The sequence below is a fragment of the Lissotriton vulgaris genome, chromosome 8 (assembly GCF_964263255.1).
Source record: "Lissotriton vulgaris chromosome 8, aLisVul1.2, whole genome shotgun sequence".
NCBI classification, from domain to species: domain Eukaryota; kingdom Metazoa; phylum Chordata; class Amphibia; order Caudata; family Salamandridae; genus Lissotriton; species Lissotriton vulgaris.
The window spans coordinates 356,723,581-356,741,241 of NC_141696.1; the positions used below are offsets into that span (position 1 = coordinate 356,723,581).

Genomic DNA, 17,661 nt, shown 5'->3' on the forward strand with positions numbered 1-17,661 from the left:
ACGCCTGTAGGTGAAAAAAATGTTGGCATGGTTCACAGCGAAGACTGTGGATGCCCTTTCTGCCGCTCTTTCTCAGGCCCTTCTGTTCCTTCTATCTTTGACCCAGCAGGGCTCTGCTCTGGGCACTATCAACAGTTCTCTTTTGGCCATTTCTGCCTTCCTAAAGCTTCCAGATCAGTTGTATCTTTTTAAGTACCCGGTTGTTAACCGTTTCCTCAAAGGCATTACACATACGTGTTCTCCCATGCCTTTCATAATGCCTCAATGGGACTTAAATCTTGTCCTCACCCATCTGATGTACGCTCCCTTTGAGCCCCTTCATAACTGTCCTTTACTCTTCTTACTCTAAAGACTGCTTTCCTGGTAGCCATCACCTCTGCCAGAAGAGTGAGTAAGCTCCAGGCTCTTTCTTCTATACTTCCTTTCCTTTCTGTTCATCTTGGCAAGGTGGTCTTTCCAGCCTAAGGTTGTCACGCCCTTCCCCCTCGGGAAGACTATCACTTTGCCTACCTTCTTTCCGCATCCTACGAAACAGGAAGAGAGGCTCCACCGTCTGGACCCAAAACGTGACCTCTAATTCTATCTGAAGCGCACACAACAGTTCCGGGTGGATGACAAGCTCTTGGTTGGCTATATGGGTGCCAAAAATGGTTGGGCCGTGCACAAACAAACCATCTCTATTGCCACCAAGGGATCTTATCACAAGTTGAGTATATTAAGGAAACTCAAGCCCTTCTTACCTCAGGCTGATCTAAAAATGCCCCTACAAGCCCTAGTGCTACCAAGATTAGACTACGGAAGTACCACCCTCTGTCGTCTCCCTAATTACAAGCTGGCTCCATTGAGAGCAGCACTGAATGCTGCAGCTAGACTGGTATCAGGAACCAAAAGAAATAGTCACATCTCTCCAACCCTGAAAGCAATGAATTGGTTGCCTTACGAGGCAAGAATACACCTTAAAGTGGCCTGCATAACATACAAAGCAATTCACTACAATACACCCAGTTACTTGGCTCTAAAGCTGGAAAGGTCTGGAAGTTGCAGACAACTACGAAGTGCGAGCACTTTCCTTCTGAAACCTCAATCCTTCCATAAGAAGAGAACTGGCTGCAGAGCTTTCTCCGGCATTGCACCAAAGATTTGGAACTCCTTACCTCCAGTAATGCGTGGAATCACTTCCTTCACCGCATTAAAAAAGAAGTAAAAATACTACTAATGAGCAAATTCATGTCCTAAGTCTTAATTCTTGGATGTCACCGAGTCATTTTGAAGACCTAAATACCATTGCCTATCTCAGGTGGAATGGACAAGACTATTTTATGTAAGACTAATACCACAGTCCTTATTGCTTAATAACTGTATGTAGTGTAAAGCTTAGCTGGCCTCGGGTCCCCCTTGGTTATCTATACACTTTATATCCATTGTGAATCGAACGAGGTTATAATATGTATGTTTGCTAGCACAATCACCTAATCTTCATTAACTGTATATTGTACAACGTCCTGCAGATTCACGGTCCCCTGTTTGTAATTCATATATTTTATATTTCTTTTGTACGAATTGACACATTTGAATACGTGTATACCACCTCAACCATTTATGTTTGTATACTGGAAAGCGCTCTGATACCCGTGTGGGTCACGTTCGCGCTATATAAAACTTTATAAATAAATACATCTCTCAGTGGTTCGTTCTATGCATCAAAGCATGTTTCTCATTGGCTAAGAAGGAGCCTCCTGTGGGGCTGAGTGCCCATTCTACCAGGGCAATAGCCCCTACTGCCTTGGGACGCAGCGTTCCCTTTCAGGACATTTGTCAGGCAGCTATGTGGGCCTCGCTGCACACGTTTACCAAGCATTACTGCCTTGACAATCTAGTCCGGAGAGATGGCTTTTTTGGCCTTTCTGTTCTCCGTGACTTTCTGGTGTAATCTTGTTCAAAGACCCTCAACCGGGGTTGGTATTGCTGAGGTATCTATTCTAAGGTAAGGAATCTATCACTAACGTGTCTCTTTCAGATGCACAAGTTACTACTTGTGTAACGATATATCTGTAAGAGACATTAGTTAGTGATAGATTCCTTACCGCCCCACCCATCCTCCCTGTTCTGCAAACTGATTTCTAGGGTTAAGGACATCCCTTTCAGGACTTTAGTTTCATGGCACCAGTGGTCAGTTTCTTGCATGGCTCTGCATTCCTGGAGCGGAAAATAGTCTACAGAACTGACGTCAGCGCGCATGGGTGGCACAAGTAATGTCTGTGACGTTATCTCGGCGCTTACAACGCCAGCGATGGACGCGGAGCCGCACGACTCCACCTACCAACACGCAGGGGTACTGCTGACAAAAAACTTACCAGATCCAGTCTGATGCCTGGGGATGTTCTAAGGTAAGGAATCTATCACTAACTAATGTCTCTTACAGATGCATCATTACACAAGTAGTAACTTGTGCAACGCACAATAGATCACGGACTGGTTTCCGGTCTTCTATCCTCCATTCAACAAAAAAAAACAGATACCAACCTACTTAAATAAGACAAGAGGAAAAGAGCCTATTCAAAACTGGATTGCCCTATATTCAGGCCATCAATGCTTAGTCAAATTCAAAACCTTTTCTACAAGGATGTACTTCCAAATGTAAGGCAAATAAGTCATCTCATCGGTAAGAAGATATATGTTGGAAAAACTCAGATAAGCACAATCGTAAAAGCTACACATTTGTGTTTTTTAACGATAAGACACTTTAGTCAAAAAAGTATGTCACCGATATTACGTACTGAAACTTATAAGAAACATTAAAAAAAGCACTATAAGCAGTGTAGCCCGATAAAGTCATGCGAACAAAGTAACATCCAGACATGTCTGCCTGAGACGCGCATGCTTACTACTCTAACAATGATCATTCGCCTGCCAACATGATCTGAGGTAACCGAATATCCCAAAAGTGGAAAGTTAATAAAACTCTAACATGCATGTCGAGACAGTTTCCCTACAAACAGAAGAATGGGGGAGACATGTTCCCTAGTCTGTGCCAGAATTATAGTCACGCCCTTAAAATCACAGATAAACGTAGACAATTCACTAGTAGTTTATTAAAACAACCCACCCTCACAGAAGGTATACAAAAAGTGAACTAATCCCTCTAATGCTAAGCATTAACGTGGTTTAGACAGACAATACACTAACAGCAAACAAAACTATGAGCCATGCCAACTTACCCTAGCTCAAGCTGTCGTTACAGGGTAGAGCAACGCCGAACTGAAGGGTAATCAGTTCATTTCAAAGTCGCGCACTGAAGCCAGTAAAGTTCAAAGACATTTAACCTATCATCCCTTGTTACGTCATTCCATGGGCGTGATTTTCCATACTTCACCATGATGCTTACAACCCCACCTCACTAGCAACATCATCAGGGCTTTTCCCTGGTGGTTCAACACCTGGCGGGCTCTCTGAAGGCCAAAACCGCTGACGTACTTGGCCGAAGTTGCCTAGCGGATTACGAATGGCATCTCCAGTTGGGGGTGGTGCATGATCGCTTTCAGCAGTGGGGAGAGCCTTGGTTAGATCTGTTCACCATTGCTGAGCATGTGCATTGTTAGCAGTTCTTCATGCTGGAGTTGTGAAGGGGGCTCTCTGAGATGATTTTTGTCTCGAGTGGAGCTTCGACCTCCTTTACCCCTTTCCGCCAATAACACTCCTGCTCAGAGTTCTCAAGAAGGTAAAGAAAGACTGGACCAAAGTCATCCTTGGGACTCCGGACTGGGCTCGGAGAGTCTGGTATCCTGGGCTGTTAAGCATGTCCATTGAGCTTCCCATCAGGCTGCCCATTCTGGAGGATCTCCTTTCGTAGCAGCAAGGGAGGGTTTGTCACCCGAACCTGTTAACACTTAGCCATCATTCATGAAGACAGTTGACCGCTTTTGACCATCCGCCCATCTGTAATGTGATCTTAGCAGCCAGGCGTCCCTCCACCAAGTTCATATAGGCCTGTCGGTGGGGTGAGTTTGTGGCATGGTGTGCAGAAAAACAGGTTGACCCCTTTTTTGCTCCTCTTTCTCAGATTCTCTTGGTAAGCTTTCTCTTGCCCAGCAGGGCTCTGCTTTGGTCACCATAAAAGGCTGCCAGATCATCCACCCCTATTCAAGTCCCCTGTTGTACATGGGTTTTTTGAAAGATCTCCAACACTTGTCTGCACCTTCAGCGTTCAACATGCCTCAGTGGGACCTAAATGTATTCTTACCTTTTCTAATGTACACTCCCTTTAAGCCATTACACAACTGTCCTATCAAGCACCTTACTATAAAGACGGTCTTTCTAGTGGCAGTAACATCTGCACAAAGGGTCAGTGAGCTCCACGCTTTGTCATCTCAGCCTCCATACCTTAACATCTACTCAGACAAGGTGGTTCTTTGCACTAGAGGGGGTCACTCCCTTTCACATAGGCAGGTTTGTCACCCTGCCTACCTTTTATGCTCTGCCTCATCCCTCTAAGGAAGACGAGTGACTCCACTGGCTGGGCTCAAAAAGAGTGTTGACATTCTACCTTAACCACAGAAAAGAATTCCATGTGGACAACCAACTCTGCATGGGGTATGTTGGAGCCCAGAAAGGGAAGGTAATATAGAAACAGGCCATACCTGATAGATTGTGCTCTGTATCAAAATCTGCTACGCATTGGCCAAAAAGAAACTCCCTTAGGGCTTGTGTGCTCATTCCATCAGAGCCAAGGCTGCAACCTGGGAGTTAGCATGCGGAGACCCAGTCCTGGACATCTGCCATTCAGCAAGGTGGGCCTCATTGCACTCGTTTGCCAAGCACTACTGCCTGGACAGTCCAGCCCGTAGGTACGGGTATTATGCCTGTTCGGCCCTGCAGAATATTTTTGCATGAAATAGTTTTGTAGACTCTCCTCTGAGAAGGTATTGCTTAGGTATCATTTTTTAAGGGAAGGCATCTGCAGCTAGACGTCTCTTTCAACTTATCTTTGGTAACCCTTCTCTGGTCTAGACTCTAACTGCAGATTCCTTACCAACCTACCCATCCTCCTGGCTCTGCGAACGTATTATTGACTTAAAGGTGGTTTCCATTTCAGGACCCTAGTTTTCATACACCGGTGGTCAGTGCTATTTGTAGCTCCGCGCTTCTGGCATGGAAAGTTACAAAATTAAACTGTCAGCGGGCTGAGGTGGTGCGTATACAGGCACCACCGCGCACACATAGTGAAAACGAGTGCATTAGTGTTACATTAAAATGAGCCATTTCCACCCATTTTAGTCCGCACCTGGGAAGATGTCCATATTTCCCCTCTGGTTGCTCAGTTTAAGCAAAAACATTTGAAATTATTTACGTGAGGAGTGCATTGTTACCATGATTTCCCCTGGTAACATTGGGAAAATTGTATTGTGATGGTGCAGAAGAAAGGTCTGGTAACTGTTGCTGATATTTTTTCACTCAACTGCATTACCAGTGGGATCTAAATGACCCATGCAATCTTTTGAAGAACTAGTAATATTGTAGTGGCCCCCATTTGTGTAAAAGAACTTTGAGCTTACCAAGGCTCACTGATGCTCTTCCATGGTTTTGCTATTGGCATACCTCACCATAAAAGTGAATCTATCTGGCACGCAACCTCACTGTTGTACACATGATCCAATGTTTCCTCCATAAGTGGTAAGCAATCACCTTCTGATAAGTGGATTCTCCAAATTGTACGTCCGGGCTAAGCCCTCCCATGTTTTTGTACCGCACCCACCCTCCACCAGCAACAGGGTGGTTGACGAAGGGTCACCAATCCATCTTGCGTTAGGAAGTGCCGGCCCTTTTGACCTAAGGGGCTCTATTGAGAGTTCCATCATCTGAAGTAGGAGCTAGGTGGTACTTCTGTTACTTCCTGGTGCAGAAGGAGGCTTGTATCTAGAACTATGCCCTCTCAACACCTTCTTGCAGAAGAACAAATTCCAAATGCTCACGCTAGTCCAAGACCTGTCTACCCGGAGACTGGATGGTGGCATTGGACCGGCAGGATACTTATTTCCATATCAGCATTCTGCTGGCCCACAGGTGCTTCCTGCGGTTCATTGTGGGCCAGGAGCATTTCCACTTTGTAGTGCTCCATTTTGGCATTTCCAGTGCCCTCAGGTGTTCACGTAAGTGATGGCAGCACACCTTTTGAGGTCAGGGGTACCAGTCTTCCCCTAACTAGACGACTGGCTGTTAAAGGCTGGCCCAGGCAGTCGTCAACCACCTTCAGACTACAGAGAACCTCCTGTCATTTGGGGGGGGGGGGGGGGGGGGGGGGGGGGGGGGTCACTGTCAACATACTGAAGTCACACCTAAGTACTCAGATGCTCACCTTCATGAGTGCTATTCTGGACATAGTCTGTTTTCTCGCCTTTCCCCTGGGGAAAAAGGGTCCAGGACATTCAGGCTATGATCCTGATCTTTCAGTCTCTGCCCTGGATCTCAGTGCGGATAAATCTGAGGCTGCTGACATTGTTGGACTACTACACCCTGCTGGTGGCGCATGCCAGATGGCATACGCTGGCTTTCCAGTTGGAGCATCAGGACTATCTGATTAGTTCCACTGAATGTAATTTTATAATCTGGAGGCTATGTGAGCTGGAGGTTTGGTAGATGGAATGTTTAAGTTAAATAATTGTGGCCCTGTTATCAGGCTAGGGGATGTACCTTCTCGATTGACAAATTGAGGTCATTGGTAAAAATGCCATTGAGGGTATGGCCTGCTTGGTGTGTAGATGATTTAACTAATTACATCATATCCAAATTCAACAAAATATGTAATTTTTCTCACCAACCCTCCCACCTCACCGATCTGTGGACTGGACTCTTTTCCATCGAAATAGGTCCCAATCTACAGATCTGCACACTTGCCATATCAGTTTGCAGATGGGCTCTGCGCCTGAGGGTGCGGATAGCCTTAGAAAGCAGCTGACATCAGGGTGTATGAGGCCTCTTATATGTGGCTCTGCTCGTCACTTCGGGTGTGGAACAACATTGGTGCAAAGCTGCGCAGCACCACCTCCTGGTGTGCAGGAGTACTGCTTTAAAATTTCCATATCCAGTCTGATGCGTGAGGAATATTCAAAAGGTGAGTAATCTACCGTTTGATGTATTCTATGCATCTGAAACCATAGAATCGCTTTCGTAAGAGGGAGCCACAGACCAAATATTTATAAATGGGTGAGAGGACATGGTAATGGTTTTACCTTGCATTATAAGCAACAATGTTCACTCTACTATTGGTTATATGAATATTACAAGTCCCTCAGATTTCCCTATCTTTAATAAAGAAAAGTCTTCATTCTTTCATTGGGTCTCAGAACTTCTCTGTGTTTAAGAATATCATTATAATGTACCGTAGGGGACTCTGTATACCATATGTTTTGTTGCAAAATGCATTGACAAATTGCATTGACATTGGGACATAGTTTTTCTGTTTTTTGCCAGTAGCCTACATTTTTGTGTCTTGTAGGCGAGTGGCTTGTATTGCGATGGAGAAGACGAAACAGGAACAGCAAGCCAGCTGCACCTGGTTTGGCAAAAAGAAGAAGCAGTACAAAGACAAATACCTGGCAAAGCACAATGCAGGTATGAAATTCTTACATATAAGTGACACTCCTTGCAGACTACATAGAGAGACAGTTAATATGCATGCACACTTTTCACCAGTTAAGCTAAAGTGTTAAGGAATACATTGTGTACACAATACACTTGTTTATAAATAAAAATGTATTGAGTCATGCTGGTATTCAGTGATGTTAGATCGCTTTATATTGGCTGTCCACGTTGATTGGCCCTGTCTTTTGCATAAGGATCAGATGCCGATAGCAAAATTTTGGACGTTATAGCCCTACCATTACACTTCAAAGATGACATTTGCTGTTGAATACAAATGTAGATTAAGCTAAGGGCCAGTGTCACTGTGGTATCCAGAAATCCTGGCTTATAACCTCATTTGTGAACTGAAACTTCTCAGTGTCTCATTCAACTGTGATTTCCTTGATGTCAATGTAGTCTAATTTTATTTATAACGGCACTCTTCAAAGTTGTTTAGTTATAAGTTTGTACACAGCAGTAGTGTCATTTAAGACGAAGTCCGCAAATCTTCATGATTTTGTTACTTCATTGTTTGTCAAAATGCATATGGTTTTAGAATAACTGTACTCTGGGAAGAGTCACTTACAAAGCCTAAATCATAAAGTGAAAGATCAGCTGCGAGCAACTTGCCCAAATAATGACACAAATAAATTGGCCCAATTGTGCCTATCTGAGCGGCTCCTCTTTCTCCCCCCACTATAGTACGCTGTCTTGACCTACAGAAGACTGTCTGCTTGCCAAGGTGTCAGATAGTGACCTGAGCCCTTAGGGTTGCCTGAAAATTGCATCAGTTACTATTTATTTGAAATTTCATTTTAAAGACATATTTGGCTTTGACTTGAATATTATTTCTGCTTAACCTTTCACAAACAGTTTCTAATTTTTGATGCTAGAAATGCTTTCCCCATGGTTTCTTTCTAAACGTCTGCATGCCATCCTATCGGATAACTGGACCGCCCGACATAAGGGCGGTGGTCCCGTGGGGGGAATTAGGATGCGCCTGCCACAGTGGCAGGCACATCCTGCATTTTTAACTTTGTGGCGGGCGGTGCTCTCAGCACCGCCCACCACAATGCTAAAAATGCATGTTGTGCATGCACATGTAGGGGGGTACCATAGGTACCCCCCATGTGCCTCCCCCACCCCCCCCCCCCCACCACCATCCTGGGGCCCCGCAACGGGTCCCCGAACTAGAAGACTGCATGCCTTGCCGCCTCGGAAAGGCATCATCTAAAGCCCATCCTAATATGGCTGGCGGTGACTGATAGACACCGCCACCATATAAACCCATTTCCGCCCCCGGTCGCAAGGTGACCGGGGTGGAAAAGCGGCGGACGGTGTTTCCGTCCGCCACGCTCCCCCCTGCCATAGTAATATGGCGGGGGGAAATGGGTGACAGGCAGGCAAGGATGTCGGGCGGAATACTGAGATCATATTGTTAATGGAATAAATGTAGCTGTGGAAATTCATCCAAATAAGTACATCTTGTACTTTGGCTAACAGAACCAATTATAATATGGAGAAAAAAGATACTTAGGAGAAAAAGACAGAAAAGATAATGTTGCTAGACTGTAGCAGCGCTTGTAAGAAATTGAATGGCAATGTTAAGAGAATTATCTTACTGACCAAAAATATCAATTAAGTCCTCATCTTAGAACTCTTTTACATGTTACATAATATTTTTCCCAGGATAAACATCTTGTATTCAGAATTAATTTACATCCTGACATCCTTGCCCGCCCATATTACTATGGCGGGTGGACCGCGGCGGACGGAAACACCGTCCGCCGCTGACCGGGGCGGGAAAGGGTTTATATGGTGGCGGTGATCAGACACCGCCAGCCATATTAGGATGGGCTTTAGAAGATGCCTTTTCGTGGCGGCAAGGCATGCTGTCTTCTAGTTTGGGGGCCCATTGCGGGCCCCCAGGATGGTGGGCGGGTGGGGGAGGCACATGGGGGTACCTATGCTACCCCCCTACATGTGCATGCACAACCGGGCAGGCACCGCGCGGTGCCTGCCACGTTGTGCATGCACATGGGGGTACCTATGCTACCCCCCTACATGTGCATGCACAACCGGGCAGGCACCGCGCGATGCCTGCCACGTTGTGCATGCACATGCATTTTTAGCATTGTGGCGGGCGGTGCTGAGAGCACCGCCCCCCACAATGTTAAAAATGCAGGATGCGCCCGCCACCGTGTCGAGCGCATCCTAATTCCCCCGTCCGGACCCCCGCCCTTATGGCGGGCGGTCCCGTTATCCGATAGGATGGCGGGCGGACTTTGTCCGCCCCCTAAGCGTTCATTCCATCCTGCTTAGTGGAATATAACAGTTCAAATAAAACTCCATCTAAAGAGATGCTTCATCTCCACTCCTAGACAAATGACTGTAAACAGTAATTTCAGAGTAAGGTACTTGAAAATGTATCTCCATTCTCTAAAGGAGAAGAATTTACTTGTCTATAGTTCTCAACTAATCCATTCAGCAAATGTCTCATAAATTGAAGCTTTTACCAAAATGCTGAATGCCCCCACACAATAGAGACTGTTGTGCCCTTGTGGAAGTCTTACAAAGCTTCGCTTGAGCAAAATGCACTTTCAGAATGTAATACTTTTTAGGTTTTGTCAAAGAAGAACAACTTTCAAATTATTCCATCTAAAATAGTTTTCCAAGGGCATCCAAAAATACTCAATATTTTCAGTGGCCCCATCTGAATTCAACCACTTTTTGTCCACAAATGACTCTGTTGTAGATTAGGTTTACAAATTTAGATTTGTATTGTCTGGCCTTGAATGCAGAACTGTTTTTGTAAATACATTTTAATTCTTCCCTCCCTCATTAAAAGAAAAGACCACATTAGTGAATAGACAAGTCTTGTGCTCCTCAGCCCACTCTGAGTCACTTCTGCTGTTCATCAAATCTAATCCTGGAATTGTCCAACCATTTCGCCCTTTACTTTATTTATTATTTGCTTCCATTATATTTTGAGGTATTTGTATGTATTTATTGAGTCATGCAATCACTTGGATGTATTCAACAAGATTATGGCTTTTTTTGGCAATTATAAATTAGCCTTAGTGTAAAAAAAAAGTATAAAAACTATTTGTATGTAATTTGTATTGTTTGTTTCATTTGTCTAACGTTAGTATTACTATAATTATAGGTACTTTTAAACAATTCAATATAATTTTAACATTAGGGTAAGAATGGAATTAGCGTTAGTATTAAAATAATTTAATACAAATAAAAATTTAAATATTTTTCTGATGGTGATTTGACCTCCAAGTCCTCACATTTTGAATATTCCTCAGCTGGTAGGCTGGTTCTAGAAACTTTTCAGCAGTGCCACTGTATTCCAATATGTGGCACTGTGTGGCTCTGCATTGACACTTCTCACCAGAAATGACGTGCAAAGCCTATATATTTGCACTCTTTAGCGCACTGATTTCAGTTCCTTTATGTTCATGACTCCATGTGCTGATCTGGAGCATCCTCTAGTCTCTTTTAGACCTTACCTTGATAAAAAAAAAGAAATCTTTTTCCGTGTGCAAGGGACATGACACCTCCTAAAATAATAGGTTTTAAGTAGGGGTGGATAGAATTCAGAGTTATGCTCCACGAAGTTCCATTGAGTTATTTAAAAGCTCCTTTTCATTCCGCGGAGTTCTGCCATCCGCTTGGAATCCTGAGCAATCTCCGGTTTGGATAGGCTCACAATTTAACCTCAGTCATATGCGTACATAATCATCTGTGCTGCCCTTCTCCGTGTGGCTATATGTGTACCAAGAATGCCCGTCACTGCTGCTCTATACATCCGCCCTCATTGTCCCTGTTATTAGTGTGTAGCATCCTCACTGTGCTCCTCACTGCCTGCTTCCGTCACAGCTAAAACGTACCCTCACTAAGGCAAAAGCCATGCTGATGAAAACAAACCGAACTGTGAAATAACCAATGGCTGTTTTAAATCGATCCCTCCTACCTAAACCCCCACGGAGCAGGTCATTGGAGAACCACGTTCTGTGGCATTCTGTCCCAACTGTACTGTTACTCTTAGTTTTCGGTTTCCCCTTTTCTTGCACTAGCAGAGTGGTACTGTGATGGAGCGAGACCGGTGACTGGTTGAAGGAGCTCTCTCACAGACTGATACTCCCAGAACTGTGCTCACTTCTCCCGCTGCAGAGTTTGTGCGCCTGCCCCGATTTTGAACCTCTTCTGCCAATCCTTAGGATTGGCTCAGGCTGAATGGTAGGCCTGGGCATACAGTATGCAAATTCAGCCTAATATCCGTTGACTGTTATTTATCTTTAGACACATATTGTGTTTTAGTCGTTGGCGTTACTATTTCATGTCGCAAGACAGCCAGTCCCATGATTAAACTCATAATCTGTGAGTTTTGTTTTGGAGAGACTTTATCCTACGATTGTAGTGCTTGCTGTAATTCGGCCAATCCAAGTGCGTTTCGCAGTAATTGAAAGTACTTTATTGGCTATGGAGGCCTCATTAAATAGTAGATTAGGGAGTGGGGAAAATATAGAAGTGTGAAAGTTTTATTTCACTGTAGATTGTGCAAGATGCTGTTTTGTAATGTCATCACTGGCAGATCTTGACACAGGTCATGTAGATCTAGTAGCACACCTCCCAAGACACATTGAGGTTTCATTCTGAGTACTGACGAGCATCATGAGGTCCAGGCTGCAACATTTAAACTGAGATTTGATCTAGTTGTTGACCAGAAAACAAGTAGATTCAAATTCTGATCCTGACGTCCCTTCTTAACAAAAACGAGTAACATTGCCCATGTCGCTTTATTTTCTAGTATCCGTGTCTTTATTGTAGGAATGGAAGGAGCCACTGTAAATAGTTTGTGCATTCTGTGCACCAATAATAAGCATGCGTCTAGAAATACACTGAGCGAATGTTGAAGCGCTTAAGAGTCATCTTGTGGCAAATCTCTACTCGCTCACTATTTCTTGTTTACTTCTGTTTCAGGGTAGATGACGAGAGCCTTCATTTTAATTTTAAAGGTAGTAGTAAAAAAGTAGTGTACCATGTGTGGTCTCTCCTTAAAAGTCTAAACAGTCTGCCCAGTCACAAAATAACAGACCCTCCCTGTACTCAGACACACAGGGCTGCCCATGCCTCTAAAGTTTAGGAATGGCAGCATAATGCTGGTTTGCGAGGTTGTTTGTAGGTGGGAGTGCAGGTAAAGTCCGCCACGAGGCTAGGTAGAGTTTTTGCTGAACTCCGCACTCAAAGCAGAGTGGCAAAACTCCGTAATCTCCACCCGCAGAGCAGAGTTTACTGCCCAGGCCTAGTTTTAAGCCCTGTAGGGTCTGTTGCAATCAGATGTCTGTGACAGATCCTCATCAGATTTGCCTGAAGTGGAAATCACAAGTCTAATACCTGCAGTGATTCCACATCAATGAACCCTGAGCCCATACGAGATCATGATGCAAAACTCTACACCTCCAAGCACCAGAGGACTCTGTGATGAAACCTGTGCAAGTCAAATGTTCAGTCCCTTTTGAGATGCAGAAGTCATTTGTGAGGTCGGTCTACATCTCAATCATAGTGCTTGTGTAAGTCAAAGAATGACACAAAAAAAATCTAAGTGGGACTTGGCCTCTTTTGTCATTCACACACCCTTGAGAAGGCACAGGGTCCGCACCATGCACCTCGATCTCACTCCCGAAATCATTTGATTTCTGAACTGATCTTGCAGCTTGTTCTGGAACATCCTGAGTTTCTGCGGATATCCGCCACGCCTAAACAGATCAAAAAGGTCTGCGAGGCCATGCTCTGACTCGTTGGTTCATTGCTGGCTCCCTCTGGTGCACCTGCGAGCCCCTCAGAGCCGAGAGATTCTCCACCTGAATTACTGTCAGAGGCTTCACCTTCAGCACCAGCTGGACCCTATGATCCCACAAAGAGGCTACCACCTTCTCTTTTCTGATGCCACGATCCACGTCCGTTCACAGTACTGCAACACTGTTGCAGGCTCCCTCAACGCAGGAAGACAAAGCTCACGTTGTCCTTTCTGACCCTGGTCCGTGCTCAGCTGAGGTCAAGTTTGGCTGCCATACAGGCCCCACTTCCTTCACTTGATCCAGCATGCAGTGAGCCCTTCTTACCTTTTAACGAGGGATTTAAAGATACTTTGTTGAGGGCATGGGCCAAACTTTGCTGTAATCTCCCCATCCTTCCTACCCCCTGAACTCCCTTCCCCAGTCAACCATCATAGTCCACAACGCCACCGCCCTGCCTCCATCGACCCTGAATTTTCATCTCCTCACCCCTCCCCGAATACTTGAGCTTGATGTTAGTGGCGTTTACAAACAAGATTAACCCAAACATGTTTCCAACACCCCCTGTGCAGAGTGAGAACCGATAGAGCCAGGCGCTTCAGTCAGTAAATGATTTACAAAAAGTGAGCAACCCAAGAATACCCTTGAGGGCTTGGGTAATGAAAATGAATGGGTGAAGATGCCTTCAAGGGAATTTATTTTATGCGTGCTTAATTATTTAGACTAATTTTAGGAAGAATCGATTAGTGATCCTTATTAAGAATCAATCAAACACTGTGGAGTTTCAATTCAGTTTAAACAATTTGTTTCAACAAGACACAACATACAAAAAACAGCACAAGGTGTATTAGAAAAATATAATTTTATCCAAAAATGTTTTTAAAGAAATCACTTCATATACAGATAAGTAAACAAACAGAAAATTAGGACTGTGGGTACACACATAAGACATTTCATCTTATCCCTGTCTTGTTTTATTCAGTGTGATTTGGGATAGGTGTTTTTAGGTTCTGTTGAGTCACGTATTAATTTACTTATGAAGTGATTTCTTTAAAAACATTTTTGGATAAAATTATATTTTTCTAATACACCTTGTGTTGTTTTTTGTATGTTGTGTCTTGTTGAAACAAATTGTTTAAACTGAATTGAAACTCCACAGTGTTTGATTGATTCTTAATAAGGATCACTAATCGATCCTTCCTAAAATTAGTCTAAATATTTAAGCACCCATAAAATAAATTACCTTGAAGGCATCTTCACCCATTCATTCTCAGTCAGTAAATGTCAGCTTCCTGCTGGGGTGCTTTTCCCTTCCCCTTTGGGTTTCAGTGACTCAACTCCTCCTTTTTGTTCCTGAAGATCTCAGACCTGTCCTCGCTAAGTCTGTACATCCGTACAGGATAGTTGTTAAATGACAAAGTTCACAAATCGTGGTTACTTGGAAACCAACAGTTCCATCAGGTGAACCTTTGGCACCAGTGTCCCCATTTGCAGCCACGCTTGGTGGTGGACCAGCGATTTTTCAGGCTATGTCCAGTTGTCTCTCAATGACATACCATTCGATGGGACTTGCCTGTTTGGAGACAAAATGGATTCTGTTCTCGAGCGGTTCAAGGAGTGCAGGGCAAAGGCACTTTCCCCAGGCTTATCTGCCCCACTTTGCCAGCCACGTCAGCTCAACTTCTCCTTTGACAGCTTCAGTAGAGGTAACCATTACCACCAGCCAATCTGAACCCCTCTAGACACTCAGAATCTTTTAAGTCGGCGGGAGGGGGGTGGGGGGTGTCCCCCAGATCCATGGTCATGGTAAATAGGCTGGCCAGTCTGCTATCCCCGCAGCCACATCTGCTAAACACCTTTAGTGTACTTTAAGCAGAGCACAGCCACCCAGTGGTAGGCAGGATCCTAGAATTACTGCCAGATGGTTGGTCATAACGCCACACAGGAGGGTCCTGCAAATTGTTTGGCTGGGATATGCCCTATCTTTCATTCTCTTGCCTTTCGCATCTTTCACTGCTGCCCACTATCCCCCAAAATAACTGACAGAGGACTATATCTCTATTTTATGGCACGAAGTGTAAGCCTTTTGCCAAGAGGGCTGTCAAGAGGTTGCCTGCACCAGACATAGTTGTTAGTCCCACTACTTTCTGGTGCTTAAAAAAAGACAGAGGGCTTCCTGATTGGGGTGGCCATCTGGGAGAGGAGGAGATCAAAGGCCTCTGGCCTGCGACAGAGTGTCTGCTCCATATCAACCTTCTGGAGCTGAGGGCAATCCACTTGCCATTGAAAGCCTTCCTTCCATCTATCAGGGGGAGACTGGTACAGGTGCTCCTGGGTGACACCACTGCCATGTGGTACAAGCAAGGTGAAGCCGGATCATGGTCTGAGTGCCAGGAGGCCCTGAGACTCGGGAAATTGCAGGACCACCAAAGCTTTATCCTGGTGGCGAACCATCTAGCAGGATCATTTAAAAAAGCCAGCATGGATAAGATCAGCCTTTGGTTGAAGTAGCAGTTGCACTTAGAGGTGGTGCAAGATATGTTCTGCAAATGAGATCCTCGGCTAGATCTGTTTGCCACGGCTGAAAATACGCAGTGTCAGCACTTCTGTGTGCTGGAGTTTCCAAGGTTTCTCAGGAACCTTTTTCGGCTTGACAGAAACTAGAGATTCCTTCATGCATTTCAGGTGATAACTGCCCGAGTTTGCAAGAAGATCAGGAACAACAGGCCACAAGTCATCCTAGTGGCCCCGGATTTGGCACGGAGAGTATGGTATCCAGAACTCTGCTGGAGCGTCTTTCCTCCAATCAGGTTGCCCCTCCAGGAGGATCTGCAATCATAGCAGGGCAGGGTCCTGCACCCGGGCCTTCTCACTATCCACCTTCATGCTTGGAGATTGAGCCGCGACAGCTGAGCACCTCCAAACTTCCCCTGAAGGTGGTTGATGTCATCTTGGCAGCCATGTGTGCCTCCACAAAATCTGTACACACCTCTTGGTGAGACAGATTTGTGTCTTGGTGCAGCACTCAGCAGATAGACTGCCTCCAGACAAAGTTATCTGACATTTTGTTATTTTCTTTTGTCCCTGGCCCGGCAAGTCTTTGATCTAGGAATGGCTAAAGTGTACCTTTTGGCTCTTTCTGCTTTTTTGGGGGTTGTCGGATCTGCCCTCATGTTTAAGTTCCCAATAATGGACTTTTTGAAAAGTTTACAATATTTGTTTCCTCTCTCTCACTTTGTCATGCTTTGTGAGACCTTATCTTCACCTTTACGATTCTGATGTGCACTCTCATTGAGCACTTCAAAGCTTCTCCTTGCAGTTTTTCATCCACAAGGCAGTTCTGTTCATCACCATAATGTCAACGTGATATGTCAATGAGCTTCAAACGCTGCGTGTCAACCCACTACATAACACCTGCTTCCCAGACAAGTTGGTTTTGTGGACGCGGGCATCTCTCTTGCCTAAAGTTGCGATATTGTTCCACATTGACTAGAACATCACCTTGCCGTTGGTCTATGCTTCACCTCACCCCTCTAAAGAGGAGGAAAGACTCAATTTCTTGGACCTCAAGAGAGAACTGAGCTGTTACATAGATGGTACTATGGGACACGGGTGGTTATTCAGTTTTTTGTGTGGTTCTCTGGAGTGAACAAAGCAAAGCTGTGCAGAAGAGAACCGTCTCCCACTAAATTGTGCTATGCATTAAGATCTGCTACAAATTGGCTATAAAGCAGCCCCAGATATCACTGCTCGTTACCACTTCCAGCTACCACTGCATTAGCACACGTCCCTATCTTGGACATTTGCCAAGCAGCTTCTTGGGCCTACCTTCATACGTTCACAAGGCATTGTCTGGATAGTCATGTTCGTTGAGGGGTCATTTTTCCCACTCTGTCCTGCAGGACTTTGTTGTTTGAGTCCATCCACAGTCCCACCTCCAAGTAGGTACTGCTTTGGTATCCATTCAAAATGGAAGAAATATGCGGCTCGAAGTCTTAATCAGAAGGAGTTAGTTATCTTTCTGGTAGAGACTCTATGTAGCTGCAAATTCCTAATCACCCTCTCGCCCTCCCCGTTCGGTGGTTGGACTCTATCCGTTAATGAGACCCCAAGTATATGATTCTGCACACTGATCACACCAATTTGCTTTTGGAATTTGCTTTTGGGGACGCGGACACTCTCAAAGCTACTAACGTCAGTTCACAGGAATAGTGCTGAGTCTCACTACGTCATTTAC

The 17,661-nt window shown here is 44.8% G+C and overlaps 1 protein-coding gene across 10 annotated transcripts in view; it reads left to right on the forward strand.

Annotated features, from left to right (window-relative positions):
* The window catches only part of CASK (calcium/calmodulin dependent serine protein kinase), a 1,261,401-nt gene that overhangs the window by 1,082,306 nt on the left and 161,434 nt on the right, over positions 1–17,661 (forward strand). For all 10 annotated transcript variants that reach the window (XM_086934112.1, XM_086934115.1, XM_086934119.1 and 7 more), the window contains one exon: positions 7,493–7,608. In XM_086934112.1, the coding sequence (XP_086790238.1) occupies positions 7,493–7,608 (116 nt within the window). The remainder of the gene's footprint in view (positions 1–7,492; positions 7,609–17,661) is intronic.